Below are 22,300 nucleotides of genomic sequence, written 5' to 3' on the forward strand. Positions count from 1 at the left end.
ACAGTTCAGTAAGGCCAGCTCCTATCCTCACCACACACTCACAGGAGTGAGATAGTGCAGTGCTGTTTGAACAATCATTTCTCAGTCCAGCTGAATTCATGCTGACGCTCCAGTTTGCTCAGTTTGCTTTCTGAAAACTCCCCTCTTCCTCTTTTTAATCCTCTGAGGGGAAGCAGAGAGAGAGAGGGAAAGGGAAAGAGAGAGAGAGACCAGCATTGAATGCTGACAGGGACATAACTTGCCTTCCCTGCATACCTTGTTTACAGTCTCCCTCCCTGCTGCTATACCCTCCTCTCTCAATGGAGCCATAAAAAACAAATAGGGGCTTTTAGAGAAATTGCCTGTGCACTGAAGATTAATAACAGTTGCACCAGTTCACCCAAGAAAGTCTCCAGAGGCAAAAACGATATTGGAAGATTAAAAGTGCCACATCCCTAAATTGGAATGATTCAGAGCTCAGACTGCTCTCTAACCAGCTTATTGAGAGTCAAGGCCTTGGTCTACCTGCCAGACAAAGAGCATCATTAAGTATTTACTCCTGGATGAGGATCTGCTGCATGTGTATAATGATGAGCTGAGGTTGGAATCGATCCTTTGCGTCTAAGTTGGAAATGTTGTTGCCCTGTAGCTGCCACAGGAGTACACAAAGAGAAGTCCTGTGTGAGGTTAGGTCATCTTTTCACAGTCTGTAGCCCATTAGTTAAAAAAAGCCTGATGGTACTAAGTGCAGAGACCACCAATTTGACAAATTACTATAATTGAAAGAGTAAAGCGCAGAAAAAAATATTTTGGCCTGCTTTTGGATGTTCATTACCTGCATACCTTTACTACACTAATGAGCCACTTTATAAGCTAGCAAGCTGTACCTAATAAAGTGGTGCTGCTGCTATAGTCCATCTGCTTTAAGGTTGGATGTGTTCAGAGATGCTCTTCTGCATACGTTGGTTGTAATTGAGGTACTGTTGCCTTTCTGTCATCTCCAACTGGTCTGGCCATTCTCCTCTGACCTTTGGCTCAGGGAACTGCTGCTCACTGGATATTTTCTTATTTTCAGATCATTCTCTGTAAACCCTTGAGATGGTTGTGCGTGATAATAGGTTAGTGAAATACTCAGACCAGCCCGTCTGGCACCAACAACCATGTCACCTTCAAAGTCACTTAAGTCACCTTTCTACCCCATTCTGGTGCTCGCCTTGATCTTCAGCAGCTCCTCATCACCATGTCTACATGCCTAAATGCATGAGCTGCTGCCATGTGATTGGCTAATTAGAAATTTATATTAACAAGCAGTTTAACAGGTGTACCTAATAAAGTGGCCAGTGAGTGTATACTCTTACCTAATGATGATTTAGAAGATAATGTGGCTCAGGTTAGGATACAATAAATGATCAGAAGCATAGTATCCCTCTGGACAAAAAAAATAAAAAATAAAAAAATTGATTAAATGACAAAAAAATCCATTTTAAAGTCTTTAATGTTTCACTGTAATGTTACCACCTTTATAATAATTTGATATATGAGTGATTTTTTAAATTAGAGCAAAGGTTAAAATTATTTTGAACACTCAGGCATCCTCTATTGACTAACTACGACACTTTGCTCTGCTTGTTGTCAGCAGTGCCCCGGAATTTCTATGGTAACAAGGAAGACCACGTCTCCGTAGCAACCAGACCAAAGCGTCTCTGAGGATGCTTAGCAACCAAAAACAACAGGCGTCACGTTTTGAGAGCCACTCAAGTATTAATTAGTTAGCAACATAGCTCTCCATTTTCGGTTTCCATCATTTAACATGGATATGTTGAGGAGCAAGAAGGAGCTGAGAGCACAAGGCTTCACCGTGAAGGCCACCATGAAGAACTCCGTGGTGAGTGAAGTTATTTAACGTTTTTAACGTTAGCAAACGGTCAGTTAACGTTAGCTTAGCAGTGTGTAACATTAGCAAGAAGTTGGACTGAAACTGACGACTGTCAGCTGACTATACAGCCTATTTACTGTATGCCACACGCTATTGGCTAAGTTGTGGTGAAATATAATCTGCTATCCGGCATTAAAAGTACATATTTTAGCGTGAGGTAACGCTAATTACTTTCACATTCAAGTGTGGCAGCGAGCAGCAAAGGGTCAAACTTTACAGCGTTTTGATTGCTAGGCTAATTGGCAGTGCTTTTAAATATTTAAGTGCCGCAAATAAGTGTTAGAGGGACAGAGAGAGGCAGAGCTGTCCTGTGTGTGTGTGTGTGTGTGGTGTGTTGAATGAACACTAGCGGTCTGGAGTACCACATGCTGCTTTCAGTGTGGCACCACCATCTAGATTATTACAATTGATGGAAAAGGATGGAGGGAGGAGGCAGCCTCTTACGAGCCGCTTCAAATCGTCCTCTTACACTTTCTATTCCTCTATCATTTCTCTATTGTTATTCAGCACAACCTATCATCTTTCTGCTCTTTGCTCCGAGAAAAATCTGAACACACTAAATAGCCCAGATAAATTGGGCAGTAGAAAGAGGAAAGCCAGAATGGCTCAACATATTCTCTCCTACCATCATGTGTGCATCTGTGATTTTGTGTGTGAGTGTGTGTTACTCTTTTGGTCAGACAAGCTTGAATGGATTTTGCACAAGTATGGGGATTTGAGAACTCTAAAATTATCCAATAACTTTTATGGGCTAAAATGACACTTTTAGAAGCCATTTCGAAGCCATAACACAATAATTAGACACTATGAAACTCTGAAGCCATATGCTAAGAAAAATGCAAATGTCTTTTTTTATAACATCTCAGAGATACCACATTAACACAAAAGGGGTGGAGTGTTTTATAGACTTACATAGTTGTGGGGTAGTTGGAACTGTATGCAGCAAATGATTTGAATTTAATTTTACAAGCTTAGAATTGTCCATTTTTCTGTCTAGCCACCAAAGCTTTTATGTGTTCTATATAAACTATTATGCACTTATTTTTGTTCTAGTAGGCTCCCCTTTGTTGTACTCTGGGACACAAAAAGAGATGCTTCCCGGACTATTATTTCTTTGCAGACCAGTCACCATAATGGACCTTCGGTTTTAGTTAAACTGTGTTGAAGGAGCTGACTAATTTCGAAAGACAGTCATGTCGGGTCTTCCTCTTCTCTCATTTACCACAAATGAAGATGGATCAGGAAAGTGTAATAGGTTTGTATAGCAGAGGACATCAGTCTTTATTGATTAACTGTATTGATCGTTCAGTAAAACTAGCTTTGTGCAGAAAAAAATACATTATTATTAGAAATGTGGACCAGTTGTGTCTGCGGTAGATCTACCTGTATCTTTAAATTTATCAGCTACAAAATTTGCTACAAATTTGTTGTCCATAATTTACTGCTCTTGCAGAATTGTGGAATGGACTAAATTCGCATGACTAGTGGCTTTAAATATGATCTCATAAAATTGGATGATGTATGAAGCCAGTGTTAATTATAATCCTTCACTACTGTTGAATTTGTACTGTACAAATTTGCTCATTTTGTCATCAGAAAGACGACTTTGCAGTATCATATATAAGGAACACAGTCTGAGATGCCTCACATATTACTTCTTTTTATTTTACTCTCACTTGGCACTTATACAGAGGCAGTGGTGGCTGGTGAGCAACAAAGCATGTCACAGACACTCATATTGTTTTAAATTGACAGATTGAGGCATTCTTTTACTCTCACTTGCCTGATCTCTCAGGCAATTATCCCCAACCTATCTTTTTTTAGTAGACAACACCAAGCTCGTCATTAGAATCTCTTTCTTTAAGCTCGGAAATGAAGACAGGTGGCTTACAGTATAAGACATTTTTATTTGTTAGTATATTTCCTACATGCAAACTTGGCAACTTGTCATTGTCTTTGCTTGTTTTTTTATGTCAGGGATATGGTAAAAACCCTCTACTTTCTTAGGAAGTTCCAAGAATGCCTTATATTAAGATTTCTGTGTTTTGTTGTGGTTCTGTGTATGTTGACAGTTTTGATTTGGTTCATGGTGAAACGAGAGCACTGCATCTGAAGTTGAGGCGTCTGTGGTCAGCATTAATTTAATAAATGAATTTGAGGAAAGTGTCAGTTTAATATTTTCTTCCAGCAATCCCCCAGCTTTCACATCCATATCTTTTCTACTTCTAAAATGTTGACTGTCCAGTCTTGAGTACTTCGATGCAAACAATTTAACTAGGTCTTCCTCTCTGATCCACTCAGTTTTTTGCAGTCAGCTATTGCCTTGTTACATTCACACTCCACTTGTAAAGAATACAAGTAGAAGAGCTGCATAGTTCTGATGACAACAGTAAATACCTGAAACTGAAACTGCAGCTCTCCTTTTTTCTACACCAGGGACTACCTTGAGATGCAAAAGAGACAGTCAGAGCTATCATTGACTTCCTCCTCCTTTTTTGAAGGTCATAAACAAATCTCCTGTCAAGAGCCTTCACAAGGAAGGCTCCTGCAAAGCCCTTTAATATTCACCATCTCCCCAGAGGATCAGCTACGTCTGGAACATGAATGATACTCCCAAACTGCCATACCACTGGCTAAATCCTCAACAAAAACCATTACATTTTTCAGAGGCTTGCTTGTGTCTGTTGCCTTCTGTTTTTTTTCCTCCCCTGTGGTCACTGACATATCGCTCCGGAGAGGGCTTTGCGCAGAGCTGTGATTTGTAGGTAATGACAAGGCCATTTCAAGCCTTGAAAGGGTATGGGGACTTGAAGCATAGGCTTATTATGCTTTAAAGTATTTGTGGTCATAGAAATTGAATCAATAGCACAGGCCCCTGAAACTCCCCGCCTTTTTTTTTTCTAGTGATTCATCCCCAAGCATTTAAAGAGAAAAAAAGATGCACATTACATTCTGGTGGGAGGTCGTCACCTTGTGTTTCAGACAGAGAGGAGAACAAAGCTGTTATTTTCTGTGTCAGAGGCTTATTTCAGCTTGGTGACAAAAAATAGCAGGGGTTAGGGGGAGAGCACAAACACCTGCATAGTGTTGTGACACGAATAGACATGAATACACATACTGTAAATGTAAACATAGCAGCGTTTCCGCTTGGTTTTCAGCAGGGGTCATGCTTTTTTCCCGAGCAGCACAACTGTGCTGTTAGCTGGTGGGTGGCTAACTGCTTAAGGTGAAATACAAGCACAGCATGGCAAAAAACACTAAAGTACATGCTTTATTTCTGTTGTAATTTCACTCCGATGCCATTGGACTGAGCATCGTTTAGCGGATAGTCACAGAAACGGTCAAACAAACACAATGTTAATACATTATTCCCTGTTGTTTATTTGGCTTTCGTGACTTTGTGAGTGATTGACGTCCTGGCAATGCTGCAGCTATTCGTCCTCATATTGGAGAGAGAAACAACCATTTGATTGTTTCAATGGAGCAGGCTGCTCTGTTGGGTGCTACACAGTCTATGACAGTGTTGTGTTATCGTGACTTCATGGCATTTCATAAAGTAGCGTGGGCAAACTAACATCTTGCTAATCTAAATTGACAACTGTGTAGAGCTGCACTATTAAAAAAAATAATCAAAAAGCACAATACATGAATGTATTTTGATGAAGTAATAAAAGGCAAGGCCAGAGGTCTGTTTGTGGTGAATGTTTAATAGAGTAAGTGGTGATTGGTTACTATGGTTACCATGCAGAGTTAGTTAGTTAGCCATTGTATTTATTAACTTATTACAAGAAGAAGTACCAACCCAATTATACAGTGGAGCTTATTTCTTGCTTGATAGTCACACAGAAATAATATGTTGTTTTCACTCATTCCTCCAGCTTCACATTGTATTTGTCTGGCTTCTTGTTGGGGAAGAGGTGTTTTCAGTCACTATTGTGTGTGGCATATTCGTCCAGCAGGTATATATTTTCATTTGGTGATAGTGGCTGCTTAGAGCAACTTAACCGCTATCGGTTAAGATCAAAGAGCAAACTTAACAGCTTTCACATTAAGAAAAGATATATGGCTCTTGAAGAGTTTTATATTTCTGTAAGCCACGTTAAAACAACTTATAGCTGTATTGATTGCACCCATGCTTGTCATAGTGTAGCCATTTTTGATGAGTGTTGCAAAGTAGCTAGTGTGAAGGAAATTTGGTGTCTCCTGCATGGTGGGACATGAAGTAGGCGGCGACCTACTTGGTATTCAAGACACAAAGCCTTCTGGGAACTCTTTGAACTCAACTCTTCTAACACCATGACTGAGGGGAACGTGTTGACCAGTGGGGTCTGTCCTGAGGTGATGTATAGGGCAGGAAGATAGGGCTGCATTGAGTCTTGCTGAAGAATCAATGTTGGGAAATACAACAGATATAAGTCGAGCGGTGTACGGGACTTTGTTGTACTATAAAAGAGCCATTCGGAATTGTGCGGTGTATGGAATATGAATGTGCTAATAAAACTTGCTGAACAGAGTATAAAGTGCTTTGTGTTTAGCCAGCTCACCCATTAACTTAGTGCAGTTGTTAAAATTGCCACGACACTAGCTATTTATTTTTTAGTTATTCCCACAAGAAACGCCTTACTTGTTGACTGTTTCTCCAACCTGTGGAAACAGCACAGCACCGGACATATATCAATTCCTGAACAAATCAAAGATGCGTGCGGCGATTCAGAGGTGTGTGGATACAGACTAACTATCCCATCTATCTGTTCAAACACCTTGGAAAAAACATTTTGTCCATAACTTTTGGGCTCACTTGGGACCAGTCATTTAGATAGGCTACAATTGATTTATAGACTCCTGAAGATGTGGAATCTGTGACCTTGGATCATCATCATGCCCTGTAATTGATTTACTTAGTCTGTAATTTGTTGGATGTTTGCCACATCACAACCTGTAATGTTTTTGTGTACTGCTCCGCCGGGTTATTTCTAAGGTGTTCAGTGTCAGGAAGCTGTTTGTCTCAGGGAATGTTCCCAGATGAAAAGGCATGAAAGAAAAGACTAAAACTGTAAATGTCTTTTCTTTTCTTATACGACATATACCACACAACACAAATGCGAGAACATCGACATGATTCTCTTTAAGACACTATATAGCACAGTTCACCTGTGAGGGCAAATCGATACAAACTACACCTGATCCCAACCTCAACTTTCGTGTGGCGACAAGTCCGCAGATTGCTGAGCCGATAGACTGCTTTTATAACACGCACACCTCATTTACTGTTTGCTTGGCCTCTGGGATAAAAATTGAGCTGGCGAACACCATCTCCAAGTCTGCTACAGCCCTCCCCCACAACTCGCCAACCCCTTTTCCCCCCCAGCCCCACCGCCATCCCTGGCTCACCCCACTAACCCCAGGGGACAGATGGAGACTCCGTGCTAGCGAACGTGACCGCCATATCTTATCCCTTTCTTCCCCCACAGCATCATCATTATATACCTGAGCAGATGTCGCCTCCTATGCTGTCCCCCTCTCTGTCTTTATCTTTCTCTCTCTCTAAGTCTTTATCTCCCTCTTTCTCTCTCTGCACAACCTTAATTCAACCAGGCAGGTCCCAGGAGATTAAAACATTTCACACAGAGAAACAGTGGGTTACTAGACAATTACTGTACACAATAATAACACCTAAACTAAATCAGCAATGTAATTAAAGTAAATGAGAACCAAACAACAAGATAGATTTCATATTTAGTTTATTTGTATGGTATTGTCCTCATTTTGCCTTGTTTTGTTCAGAGTGTTTCATAGATGTGTTGATTCACATCTCAGCTATTTGCCTTTGACTCTCCAACCACTGAATGTCATCTTAATAAATTAAGCCATCTGAACAAATTAAACGAGTGACAGTTTAGAATTGATCCTTGATTAGGGTTTTAATGAGTGTAGAATTTCAGTGCAACCTGATTAAATGTAATCTCACTTTAAATTGCAATATAAACCTAGTTAAAATGACGTCTTGAATTGAATTTGGATTAGAATTAATCCAGATTTAGAAGTTTGTCTAATGTTCTGATGTGTATCTGATAAAGCCTAATTTAAAATGATTAAATTCTTTCCTTCTATTCACTGAGACACCACAAGATGGAGAAATCATAACAAGCACAACAAGGATAAAAAGGTTGCAAGTTTAAAATGCCCGTTGTCAGTTATATTGATAGCAGGCAGTTGTTGACCAAGACTGAACGCTGGAAAGCTTTTATGGAGATGAATCTATTTATTATTTTCACTCGCAGTCAAAATCATTCTTCCCCATCGCTCCAAACACATTTACCTGACACGGGAAGCCATAATGCAACCAACGTGATACATAAATTGGCCATGAAGCCGGTAGGGTGTTTTGTGTTGCATGCCTATGCAAGTTAAGGCAAATTGAGCAAGTTTCCGCTGCTGCTGTAGATTCCTTCACCTGTCTGCTTGCTTGCCTCACTTGAACTGCCCCATGGAAGTGTTTTCTAAACCAGTGATGCTTGTACACACACACACACACACACACACACACACACACACATTCTTGTACTTCTATCTTCGTGAGGGCCCTCAGTTAGTTTTTTGTATTGGGGTATTTGTTGCCCGGGAGATTAAAAGAGGTCATAGTAAATGTTTCCTTTATTTCCTTTGCCTTATCCATCTTCATTTTGTATGAAAAAAGTTGACAAAGATGAAAACGAAGGACATTTTCACTATAATTTTAGTTAGTTTTGTAACCACAAAATACAGTTTCAGTTAGTTAATTATTAACTTTTTTCTTAAACATAAACCTGATGTAACCTTTACCCTTAAAACAAAGTCTGAAATCTCAAAAAAAGCATTTAAAGAAGTGAGGACCGGCCGAAATGTCCTCACTTTGCAAAATGCCCTCACTCTGTTGGTTAGAATGTGTTCTGGTCCTCACTATGTGACACACACACACACACACACACACACACACACACACACACACACACACCAAAACTGTTTTTCTGCATCCTTCCCTCTGCTCCTGCATGCTCGTCTTATCAGCAGCAGAAGCCTGTAGTCCATCCCTGTAAGCAGCTGGGTTATTGGAGGAAGAATTGAGTCATGGTTAAAAAAGGTTAAATTGGCAATGGGCTCTGGAGGCCTCCTGGCGTTTCCATTACTATCGATCAACCACGGCGCCTAAAGGCCTTGAGTGGACGGAGGACCAAGTGGCTGACTTGGAAATCTTACAGTTTCCCCCATAACTTTTGACTTTGTTGACTTTGGCTTGTTCCTTACTTTATGAGCAGTGGAAACAGACTGACCCAAATAGAAGCACATTTTCAGCATTGCTTAAATACAGTTTTTACCCATGAGATGTTTTATTTAAAGTGACTATTAAAGGGAAGTGCAGATTTGGTGTTCTTTTCATATTGAAAATCCACATTTCAGCAACTAAGGTATGCATTTGGTAGAGCTTCTGGTTCTGGCTAACTTCTGTCTCAAAGCTTAAATGGGGATAAAATAATTACATTTTGCAGCTCATCAGATTTGCAGGGGTGGTCACACAATGAAGTAGGCTACTGTTGACCTTCTGATGTAAGCACAAGTTTTATAAGTTGGCTGATTGCCCTGTGATCCCAGTCCTGGAACAAAAATGCAGCATTCTTTTGAATGACAGTAAAGAGACAAATGGGTGATTCTCATGAACATGGTACAGCTCATAGCAAAAATCCAAGAGCATTGAATACATATTTTCTTTGACCTATTATAACATATACAATCTAAAGTCACTATTTTATATGACTTTACAATCTATTTTAAAAAAATGAAGGTATTTTCTGACATTTTTAGAGACACTGTGAGCAAAATTCATTACCGTAACACATTTTTAAATAAAAAAAACAACAAAATTATTTTTTTTTCTTTGGCAACCACTTAAATATGCTCAAAGGTAGCTGGTATCACCAACATGTATTTTATTAAAATAATACACAATATTTAATGCAATCAATTCTATCATTACCGTAACATTTAACCATTTTTTCTCATCAATTTTCATTCAGATTTTGTTCTTTATACATTGTTAAAAACAATTATGTTTGATTATATTCTGTTAAATTATACATTTTTAAACAAATGTGAATATGAGTGTGGGGGAAACCATGACATTTTTATCTGGACGCATTACGGTAATGAATTTGTGAATCAAAAATATGTATAAAAATATAGAAAATGCAATGAATTGTGCCTCATTATGGCTATATTGTTCATTCATACAAAAGTGAAATATATTTAGTTTAATAAAGTATGTCCTTATAATCTTCACAGACATTGCTTAGACTGGCTTCATGAGAATCAACCAAATGGGGCAGAATGGAAAAATGTTTTGAGCCATAGATGCCAGATGGCTATTACACCACTGGAGCAAAGTCAAAAACAAACAAACCTCGGTGTCTGGTGATATTTCTTACACGGCGTCTATGTAAACATACGGCTTCAAATCCTTTTAACTGAGAATCTGCTGTTTCATGTCCTGATGGCAGGCGGATCAGTCAGCTCGGTGGAGTTGCCAGATTCAAAAGCCTGGCCTCAGACGAGTGCTCCTCACCAGGTAGATCAGATAGATTTGGTTATAATTGATAGCATGCTATTTGAATTGCATGACTGCTGAAATGTCTGTGACCTATTCTGTGGTTGAGGAAAACACCATCTGGAAACTTCAGTCAGATATGAAGTATTTCCACAGCATTCTATCATGGCCTTGTACGAAGTGCTTGGCTGATTATGTCTATTATGTTTGCTTTCCTCAGAGCTTGGTTGACAATTACACTGGCCTCTGTGTTTGTTATGTTCTCCTTCAAGCCCTTGTAGCTTGCATTCTAATTAGATGGCTTTTAATGGAGAATGTTTATTGCTCCTTGCAGGGTCTCTATTTTCCGCTCTAGAGTTAATTAGCCCTATGTCATATGATAACCAGTGCAGAGGACATCCAGACCTATGCTTCTTCTATGAGCAGTGTCCTTCTAATACCTAAAGCAAGAACGCAGGATTTGCTCTCTTACTCGTGGTCATATTAAAGGCACCGTTGAATATGAGGACATGCTGTACTTTGATGCTGCTATATTAAGCAGGACTTCACATATACATGTTTTTTTATGTCCATTACACACCAAGTTGCCTGTAAATGATTAGAAATGGCCATATAATCAAATTACTTAATATGTTCACAGCTAATGCTGTGTTATTTAGCTTCAACAGGCTTGGTTAAACAGTAAGCCAGTAAAGTGATAACTTTATATAACGCAAATCAGGCCGTTTAGATTTACTTACTTTCATGCTGTGTTTTCCCTATTTTTACTGATGTACTAATATCATGCAAGACTGTTTCACAAACATTCTAATGTGTTGGAAAATACCTTATCATAACAAGAATAGTTCATGATGCAGCAAGGTAATTATAATAACCTTTTACTGAAGGATACAGTATGTTAGGTACTTACAATAAAATGTGAGCTGAGAAATGCTGGAAAATGTAAGCAATAAAACAGTTAAGAGTTGCATTAGGTTAAATGTCATTCAACAGGATTTGTTTACAGGTGTACTGTGTATGTCCATTATATCACTGTTTTCTTTTTCTTTGGTGAGTCAATTTTTTTTTTGAACCAAATATTTATTGGAGTATATACAGTACAGGCCAAAAGTTTGGACACAGCTTCTCATTCAATGCGTTTCCTTTATTTTCATGACTATTGACATTGCAAATTCATCAAAACTATTAATGAACACATGTGGAATTATGTACTTAACAAAAAAGTGTGAAATAACTGAAAACATGTCTTATATTCTAGTAAGCAAAGGGTGGTTACTTTGAGGAATCTAAAATACAAGACATGTTTTCAGTTATTTCACACTTTTTTTGTTAAGTACATAATTCCATATGTGTTCATTCATAGTTTTGATGCCTTCAGTGAGAATCTACAATGTAAATAGTCATGAAAATAAAGAAAAACGCATTGAATGAGAAGGTGTGTCCAAACTTTTGGCCTGTACTGTATGTATTTACACATATTGTAGTTCACATCCGATTTTTTCTTTCTGTTACATACATACAAATAAACAACTATACAAAGTTATTCATGAAATGTATGGACTGAACAGTCAAACAAATAACACTTTGGCAAACAACTTAGGCTCAGTGGTCTGTTTCTGACTTACTTCTACATCACACATACACTTGGACAGTTCTGAGGTAGCATAGTTTGACAACGTTTCACATTGGTAGATTTAAATATTTGCTCACAGGGCCACATCTTGTTGTGAAAATGTCCATCTTAAGATGAAGGTGAGCTGTTATCTTCTCCATCACATACAACTTCTTCACTCTCTCCTGCCACTGGGGTATAGTAGGAGGGAGTGGTTTTAACCACAAGACAGTTATCATCTTCCTAGCTATTAATAATAGGACATGTAATAGATACAGCTTCCTTTTTTCCCATCTTCCCTTAGGGAGTGCTCCTATGATATACAATTGTGGGGTCAGATGTAAATCAATGTTTAATATAGAAAATAATTCTTTCTGAATCCCTTCCCAATAATTTTTTAACTTTGGACATTCCCAAAATATGTGTGTGTGGTCTCCTATCAGGTGACAATCCCTCCAGCACAGATTTGTTTTATTGCTATCAAATTTGGAGGTTATGGAGGGGGTTCTAAAAAATCTCACTTTTAATTTCCAATCGAATTCTTTCCACATTGGGCTCCTGATTTTTTTATGCCCCTCTTCACATACGCCTTCCCAGCATGTATCTTGGTGAGTCAATTTTTAAACATGTTCTTTTTATCATAATAAAAAATGTGTCTTTTAGTTGACAAATGCTACTAATTAGCTTTTAACCTACGCTGACCCCTTTTGTGACAGTTTTTTGTAATTTAATTTACTAAATTCAGTTACTTCCAAGTTAAGTCAGTTTTCATCAACTGTACCACATTATTGGGTTTTGTTTCTGTGTCTTAATGTAACTATGCATATGACACATAGTGCCCTAATGTCCATACTCCTCACACTCCGGGCGGCTACACCTAAATGAGGATATGCTTAAGTGTATTAAAGTGACAGGACATTAGACTTTATTCACCCATCCTCCATCATTATCATCCATCAGACTGATGTGTCCTTGCCAGAGGAGAATAGGCCCTTCTTAGTGTAGGCACGTGTACTACAGGGTCATATGTGGCAGCTCACATACTGCCTACATCAACATAATAAGAAGTAGTAGCAGAAAAATCAATGTATCTGACAAACACTGTTGTTCCAATCCAATAATGCCAAATGGTGGCCTTTGTTTCGCTACCCCCCACTTTGAAAATCTTTTAAAATCACCATCAAGGCAATAACATTGGCCTGACCTTTTGAATTTTGCTGACCAGCGCAGAGCCCAAAATGGGCTGTACGTCTGTAATCCCTCAAGGACAATGATAAATTCCACCATGCATTAGTGATATATCAAGAATACAACCTTGTGATAAATGTTAGAAAGGAATCCTTTTGCAGTACAAAAGAATACTTATTAGGGGAATATTCTCTCTAAAAAGAGGAGGGATGGGATTGCACCAGTTCCACCATCTGCAGTTTAAAACGCACAGCAGCCAACTTCATACATGGCGCTCCGGGGCTTCGGTGTTCTTCACCCAGTGCCAGGAAAGTAAACCTGCAAACCCTTTGAGATTTGAAGTAGTGTGTACGTTGCCTTCACAATTCCTCTGAGGATTACTCTGCTATTTAGCTCATGCCTCGCATCCAGCTGAGTCAAAGTGCTCCCAGTCGAAAGGTACGCTGGAGGCAACGGCTCTGCTGCAGCAAGCTGGGGAAGGCAGGGAAAGGGAAGGGCTGCAGGGCAAAAGTACTCTGATACTGTCAGAAATGATCCACATCACGGCCTGGCACCTCTGCTCCAGCCACCTCCGCTCATTACCATCGCCGTCCCCGAACACCGAGCAAATTCCGCTAACGAGTGTTTGACCAACACGGCATGCTGTGGCAGAGGGAGATGGGCAACCTGTTTATGACTCATTCTCTATCTCTCTCTCTCTTTCTCTTTTTCTCTCTCTACCTCCCTCTCTCTGCCTTCTACTTTTATTTCTGTCTTTTTCTGTTCTCTCCCTCCCACTCCCTTAAGACAGAAGAGAACAAAGGGAGAGACAGAAGAAAAGCAATATAACCTCTTGGCCCTTATCTGCAGAGCACACCAGAGCATGTCTGGCCTCAGACACAGCTTTGCCTGTCCTTTGAAGGCCCTCATCTCCCTTTGATTTCAGCCAAATGGTTCAGCGCAGTGACAGATGCTCAACTTTCCATCTGTCACTCTGACACCCATCTCTTTAGTGTTGTCGAATCTAACTGACTTTGTTTGCACTGTCTGTCTGGCTGTCTGAATAAGGTTGTGACACGGATGCTGATGCGAGTGCTAATGTAAGAGATTGGGATTTCGACCTTAAGTTGAAAGAGATAAAAGAAAACTCCCAGACACTTTTTTTTTTAAGGTCGTCTGTACTGTCTTGGCTGTATTTTTACATTAACATTTTAGACATTTAATTGATGCTGTGATACTGAGTGATTTAATGAGGAGTCTAAGGGTCATCATCACATTACCTTGACAACATTCCTCTGAGACGGGCCACAAAAAGACATAAAAATTCAAGCCAAGGAGAGTCGTAGAAGGCAGCCCTTTTTATGAGAGGAAATTAGAGTGAGTGGAGGGGAAAGATATTGGAGATTGTATATGATTCAGGAGGGAGAGGATGACGTAGCAACCCTCTTAAATAGATGAAAATCATTTTATGATTGAAGATGAAAAGAATTTTGGTGCTCAGACTGAACTTGGGAGGTCATATTTAACTCTTGCCTAAAGAAATAACAGCAAAACACTAACACACTTAAAACATTTTGCATTCATGGGTATCTCAATCAAATCAGTAACAAAAAAGGAAAAATGCCGTCACTGCAGTCAATTTTGTCCCGGTTCAGATTCCTTCAGTGGTCATTGTTCAGGACGGCAGCCGAATTATCTGCAGAGGTATATTCTTCTCCAAAACAAACAGACCCGGTGATTTATACCTGTAAAAACACAGAAAAAAGCAGTTTCACGTTAAAAATATGTGTTTTTCCAATGTAGTTTGGCACACCAGCAGAGGGACTGGAGCCAAGCTGCAGCTATAACGTTTGCTCATGTGGTTTCTTTGATAACTTAAGGTCCAAACTTCCAATGACTAAAATTCTGTTCAATATATTGTTAAAATGACTAAGATCTAAAAAGTGTATTGTAAAAATGTGGCTTAAACTGGATAAACGGAAGACTATCAAAATGTATGTTGACACACACAAAGCATGTTCTTGATAAGAATTTCAGATTATTATAGGTTAGTAAATTGTTGGAAACATTTGGGCTAATGTAAGTACATACTTCAACAAAATATATAACATATGCCTAGTCATTTTTTGACATTTTAATGCAGCTACTGTATACCATTGATGTTTGTTGGTGAGACCAAAGACACACTGCTTGACTGTATTTGTAGCTCATTCACACAGCCTTGATTTATGCTTGTCATCAGAGGTGTGGGATAGAAGAGGTGGCATAGAAAGACTCATACTAATAGCCTAGACACCTGTTCCACTGTCAGAGCATCAGCCACCTGCAATGCAGAGCAAGAGGTGTGGAGGCAGTAGGTGTTATTGGGAAGATGAATAGATAGATGAATGGATTGCAGGAGCCAGAATTGTTAAATCTGAAATAGATAAGATTTGTATGACTTTTAGACAAATCCTGCTCTCTGAATAAAAGCCAGGGGTGGCTGGCACAAAGTGGCGTAGGCATGTCTTTGGTTTATCTCCATTTTATTTGTTTATTTGTGTGACTGTGCGCATGTGTGTGTGTGTGTATGTCTTTGTGTGAGTGCCTCCCTGTAGCTCAGCCAAAAGTGTCGCCTCTCTGTCTGAGAGAGCTGCTCTAGCAGGCACAGTGTGAGATTTGAGGCGTCTGAGAAGTTGCCTGTTTTCAAGGCATCAGAGTGTTTTTTTGTCTTTGTCTCTTGGGCTAATCCGAAGGGTGGACTATCATTCAGAGCATTATCCTCGTAGGAGGTCTCAATAACAGACCTCTGTTCCATATATATCACTCACTGTTTCCTGTAACAACCTCTGCTGGGAGCTCCTTTCCCTTCTTAGTCTGTAGAGTAAACAAATTTTGGATGAAGAAGCATTTTGTGTTGCATTCAAGTAGGTAAAGGAAATGGAGGGGGAGAAGATAAAGTGCGTTTGTGTGACTGTGTGTGTGTGTGCAGCTGAGTTTAGCAGACTGTGTGTGTTGGATATCTACTAGCAGGGATGTAGCCTTCAGTGTGCTCCCCTGTTTAATTTATGTAAAGGTCAAACTTCAGACCAGGCCAGGCTTTTTGTCCCTGCATGGTGTCTCTTTAAACAGACCCCAAGCATAATTTTGAGGAGAGACAGCGAGACTGATTTCCAGGAATAGAAAGTCACACTGAGCGAGTGATAAGACTAAGGGCCTGGGGTTCATTTTGCAATACATACTAATCACCTAGATAATGTTCTTCACTGTTAAACAATATTCCCGTATCAGAGGTAGAAGCTGTATCTCTTGCCATGTGCTGTCTGCTTATCTCCGCATGCCTCCCTCCACTCCTCGGGGATCTGTCAGTGCTGGGCTACCTGTGACACTGTGTGAACGTGTGTGTGGTGTGATGTGGTGACGCTGACCTGCTCCCTTCTCTCTCATCTGTGCCGCTGTCTGTCTGTGGCTCTGTGGTGAAATCGATGGCCTCCTGCTGCTCTGGGTGTGTCCTTCTCCTATTCCTCCCCCTGTGGGCCTATTGCTGCCAGATCAAACCTTCCACAGCTTCCAGTGACACTTCCCCGCTAAACTCACAGCTACATTCACCTGCTTTTCTGTCGGACCGCTTGTCCATCTCCGTCTCAGGCCCCGTTCACACGAGGACGCTCGCGGGTGAAAACGACAAAATATTTTATCCGAAGTGCCTTTCGTTTAGACGGTGACGGCGTTTTGGGGGCTTAAAGACGCAAAAATCTGAAACCACCTTCCAAAGTGGAAAAGTTAAATCCGCTCCGCCGTAGCGTGTCCGTCTACACTGCCAAGACGCAAAACTCTGCTCAGATCTGCTCACGTCACGTACGTGTTAACGTCACATACATGCTCCAGTACAGGAAAATAAACAAATGTGGGATTATTTCCATGCGTCGGACCTTCAAGCTGCTCTGGCAGCTCTAATAAACTTACAGGAGTCTTTCCACCAAATGTACAGGATATGTAGAGATAGTATTAGTGAACAGAGAAGGATCTGGAATTACCTCTATCACATTTTGGATGCAGCAATTCGTCGGAGGCGAGCCAGACGGCTGTGAACGAGACCTGGGAGATCTAGTGGATCGTGGAGAACTTTGTGGAAGGAGTAGCTGATGAAAATGTGTGGCGTGAAAACTTCTGCATGCCCAAAGATGCTCTGATCGCTTTAAGTGATGCCGCCTGGCTGCATACAATCGAATTTCACACACTTTTGCGTCACCGTGTTCACGCAGATTTCCTCCCGAAAATGCTCGTCTAAACGAGGAATAAAAAGTGAAGACGCAACGCCACTTTTGCGTCTTCTGTTGAGATCTTCCTCGTGTGAACGGGGCCTCAGTCTCCCTGTCTGGCAGTTTATTTCTACGACTGCCTCCTTATCTGCTTAGTTTACTGTAGGGGTGGGTGATATGGCCCTAAAAGAATATCATGATATTGCAGACTATTTTTGCGATAACGATATTCTTGACGATATTAGGAAATACTTAAAAAGATAGAAAATATGATTTTTTTTTGTAGTCTGTATAAATAATTAAAAATCTAAAATGTAGTTTGAAGTGCAAATCTCAACAGTTGCCAAATACAAAAAAAAATTACTCTTGACTCTTGAGTATGAGCAAATAATAAAAATAACCATTTAGGGGTTCCGGGGGCATATTTTAATGAAATTTTGTAAAGGAGAATAAAGGTTATTGTATGTTTTATTGAAGGCATCTTATTTTGACAGTCTTCTTGTAAATTCTGTGGTGGATTCTCTTAACACACTGCCCTCTTATTTTGAAAGCTGCATGTGTTTACCGACAGGGAGTAAGTAGCTTTTTGTGATCAAAACAACTTTAACCACAACATCAAGAAGTAGGAACGTTGCCAATATCATGATATGCATTTTTTTTAACCATAAAAAAAATATACCAATATTATCGTGAACGATACGATATGGCACACCCCTAGTTTACTGTCTCCTTACCTGCAAAACAAACTTAGGTTTCATTTTTGGATGAGTCATACTATGCTATTCTGAGCTGTGGCCAGCACGCCACTCTAAAACAAAGAATGTTGTCACTGACTTCGGGAACATTAATATTCTATGAGGTGGTTTTCAGCCCGCCATAAATTAAAAGCCGTTATGAGGATGTTTATTGACAAGAAGCTACTTATTTGGTGAATAAAATTGGGAGGACAGTTAAATTCTTCTTCCTCAGCATCAGAAGTGGCAACTGCAGCAGGTCAGGGATGTAGTTTTCCTTCTGTGTCTCATTAATTTCATGGCCCAGCGCAGTGTTTTAATACCTTCAGGTGTCGTCACTGATTGGGGCTGTAAAGACAAAGCATTGGATCAGTGCGTTCCTCACTCTCTTAACAGCCAGGACTAGAAAGTGTGCTTCAGTGTCTTTGCTGACACACAGACATACTGTATGCCAACTCATATGCACGCATACAAAAAGTAATAAACACACAAATTGTACAAATTGAAGCGGTCAGATATGTTGCAGCACAAATATGTTTCTTGTAGCCATGTATTACATTGCAGTAAACAAATGAAAAAGGATAGTGGTAAATGTCAACATGGCAGAGCTTTCTATAAGCGCCGGCTGCCGGCCAGACAGCCACTCAAGTGCAGCTGGCTACTGTATGAGGCTTTATTATTTTCAATTCTAATAAAATTGTTTTGATTAACAAGTTGCGATTCACTACAGCGTGTGCATTTGACACCTCTCTTCTCCATTTCAAAACAAAGCCAGCCTGGTGATGATCAACATGTTCGTATCAGTCACACCCCCACATGCTGTGTGTGTGTGTGTGTGTGTGTGTGTGTGTGTGTGTGTGTGTGTGTGTGTGTGTGTGTATGTGTGTGAGCGATATATTTTCCATGGGCTAACGGTACGCAACACAGGCATTTATGGACTTAATGAATGAACAAATTAATTAATTATCTTTATTTACATTGCTCCTTTTAAAGCAGGGGTCTCAAACTCAAATTACCTGGGGGCCGCTGGAGGCAGTATCACAAAATTACAAAAAAAATGACAGAAAATGACAGAAAAAACTAAAGTACTTAAAAAAGACACAAAATGACCAAAAAAGACACAAAATTACTAAAAAAAAAAGACACAAAATTACTGAAAAAAACTAAATTACTTAAAAAAGAAACAAAATGACCAAAAATAGACACAGAATTACCAAAAAGGCACAAAAATATTTCGAAAGACACAATTATTTAAAAAAAGACATAAAATTACCAAAAAAAGACACAAAATTACCAAAAAAAGTAATAAAAGGGACCTTCCACAAACAACACGGTAAAGTGCAATTCATATAAAACTCACATTAAACTTTCATATCAAGTTGGGGGCCACAAAATATCGTAAGTCAACCAATCAATAACCAATCAATGATAGGTTCATCAAGAAAACCACACAAACAAAACCTGCATGTGTGATGCTCTGTATTCCTTTGTGTTTACATGGTTTAAAGATGCAAAATGAAAGTGCATCTTAAGTTCAGACTGTGAGGCATGTACACATGTGCACTGACATGTTTCTTTAAAGTTTAGGCTTGTGGGCTCACTGCATGTGGTTTCCTGTTCACTTAACAAGTAGTAAGAGTTGCAATAGTCTGCCTTCTGCTGATTCACTCTGAGCCATCATCTCAACAGTGGTTTGGTGATATGAATCAGCCAATAGGGCTCTGTAAGCACACGGCTGCCCTGCTGCCTGGCTGATAAGTGGGCCACACAGAGAAGATGGAAAATACTCAGGGCATTCTCACTCCCTCTCTCCCTCGTTCTGTCTTGCTCACTCTCTTTTTCTTGCTCGTACAGAGCCTTTTTCACTTACTCTCCTCCCCTCAAACTCCTACCTCAAACTCTTTCTTTCACACCCCGTTAACGTCTCCCTGTGTCTATGCTGTTCTTTTAAGTGATGGGGTTAAACTAAAGGAGACAGAAAACAGCGGGGCGCTCTTCAATGCTTGAAGCTTCTTTTTGAAGTTCTTCTTTAAAGTTATCCCTCTCGCACACAGTTCAATAGTAGGTGGCTGTCACCTGTTTCATCCTCGTGTCTTTGTAGTGACATGAGGTGTGTTATGTCGTCTTTGCCTAGCGGTGTCGTCATTTTTCATTACAAACATCCCTGCCCTTGTGTCTGCGTGCACAGTACAGTTGATGCAAAAGCCTGTGACACAGTGACAATTGTAAAGCACACCTCTATGGTCCTGTGAGCTCTGAACAAAAGACTCTGTTACCTTTCATCAGTCTGTGGTTTTCCCGTCCGGTGAGAGCTCTTTACTCATTTGTTCTCATCCGACCTTGTCTCTCACAACAGGGCTAATTTCTACACATAATGAAACTCACTCGCAGACTGATTGCACTTCTTGCTGTTTGGTCATGAGAAATTAATGGAGTGCTGCACAAATATTGCAGATTTATTCTTCTGAAAGGAATCAGCCTCCCACCAGTCTGTGTTTGGCCCTGCAGAGAGAATGAGTAAGCAAAAATATCCTGTCGAATGATTGTTTGACCATATAAGCAGAGATTCCCTAACAGCTTAAATACCTCCATTATTTTGTCTGTGTCTTGTTCGTTTAACTGCAGTTTGAGAATAAAGCACATATCTCTAGCCCAGCTATTATCCCTGGTGGCCGGAGGGCAGGCAGCAGTCTGGGCTACGGTGGAGAATGCCCTGTAAATAAAGAGCTAATTTTGTTGCCTGTGGCAGCGATGTGCATGCTGACCTTATCAGGAGAGCCTCGGCCTGTCTATTCCATCCTGTGTGACTCACATACACCGCTCCCTCCCTCAGGAAAGGCGGCCTTCTGTATGGAGCTAGATTTCAATAACCTCTCAACCGAGAACAGCAGTGAAATGCAGATCAAGAGAGCGAGCGAGCGAGCGGGTGCCTACCCTGTTTGCTGCCTCAGTAAACAGGTGATGCAATGCACAATGCAATGTGCAGTGGCACCCTTGTTCCCACACAAATCCAATGCAACAAAATGCATTTTTGCCCTGACAGACAAGAGGCAGGAGGGTAATAGGAGATGGATGGAAATGAAAAGGGAGATTAACGAGGGCCTCATTTGAGGAAATGTGCAGCGGTGATGGCAATGCAGGGTTGACAATGAATTGACAGCCCCTCACTAGACATCTATCAGAGGTATTCAGAGGTGTTTTGGGGTGGTGGTATATAGCAGAGAGATGGAGAGATGAGAGAGAGAGAGCTGGAGCTGGAGGCCCAGGCACGGTGATGGATCACCTACATGCTGCAGCAGCCCCGCCACGCTGAACTCACCCTCAGAATTGATGAGCCACACCTCTTGTCTCCCCTTCTCCCCTTTTCCTGTCATATCCACGATTCTTCCATCACCCTGATCCATTCTCCATCTCCATCTTTTAATTTCGTCACCCTCTGTCTCTGTTTCTCATCTTAGCTTCTCCAGGTCTCTGTCTCTCGCCGGCCTATCTCACCCTCCACCTTTATCCTGCCGCAGCCTCTCATTTAATTTCTTTTTTTCTTCCTCGCGCCTTTTGAATACCCCACCCACTCTGTGTGTCAAAATCAGGCAGGAGAGCCATGGAAGTGCCATACTAATAAGGTTAGAGGGAGCATCTCTGTTTCTCAGGGTGACACCTTTATAAATGACAGGAGCACGAGGCCCTGCCGGTGCTCAATCACCTCTGCAGGGGCTCGCCCATGGGGAGCTCAGCATGTGTGGTGTGTGAGCGAGTGTGTGCGTGCATGGGTTCATGTTTGTGTGTTATTGCCTCTGTGGGTCTTGCAGCAGCCAGGTTTACGGTGGAGCTAGTTGGAGTGGACAACAGTATTAGGGAGGAAACAGATCTGGAGGCATAGCGAAGGCGAAGGAGAGAAATGACAGCCTGGAGCTCATCTGACCAGTACTGCCTTGTTATGACTCCCTGATGTGTGCACCAGGGGCACACAAAACAGACACTTCCTCCCTTTATTGCCTTACACCACCTCTATCTCTGTTCTGGAGTCTGTCGCCTCACAGGCTCGCTTTATGG

General features: G+C 40.6%; 1 protein-coding gene across 2 annotated transcripts in view; it reads left to right on the forward strand.

Annotated features, from left to right (window-relative positions):
• Nucleotides 1-1,691: 1,691 nt before the first annotated feature.
• Nucleotides 1,692-22,300, forward strand: part of pacrg (PARK2 co-regulated) — a 195,268-nt gene continuing 174,659 nt past the window's right edge. For both annotated transcript variants that reach the window (XM_059353322.1, XM_059353323.1), the window contains exon 1: nucleotides 1,692-1,864. In XM_059353322.1, coding sequence (XP_059209305.1) covers nucleotides 1,790-1,864 — 75 coding nt within the window. In that variant the 5' untranslated portion in view covers nucleotides 1,692-1,789. The remainder of the gene's footprint in view (nucleotides 1,865-22,300) is intronic.

This window comes from Centropristis striata, chromosome 16, assembly GCF_030273125.1.
Source record: "Centropristis striata isolate RG_2023a ecotype Rhode Island chromosome 16, C.striata_1.0, whole genome shotgun sequence".
Taxonomy (NCBI): domain Eukaryota; kingdom Metazoa; phylum Chordata; class Actinopteri; order Perciformes; family Serranidae; genus Centropristis; species Centropristis striata.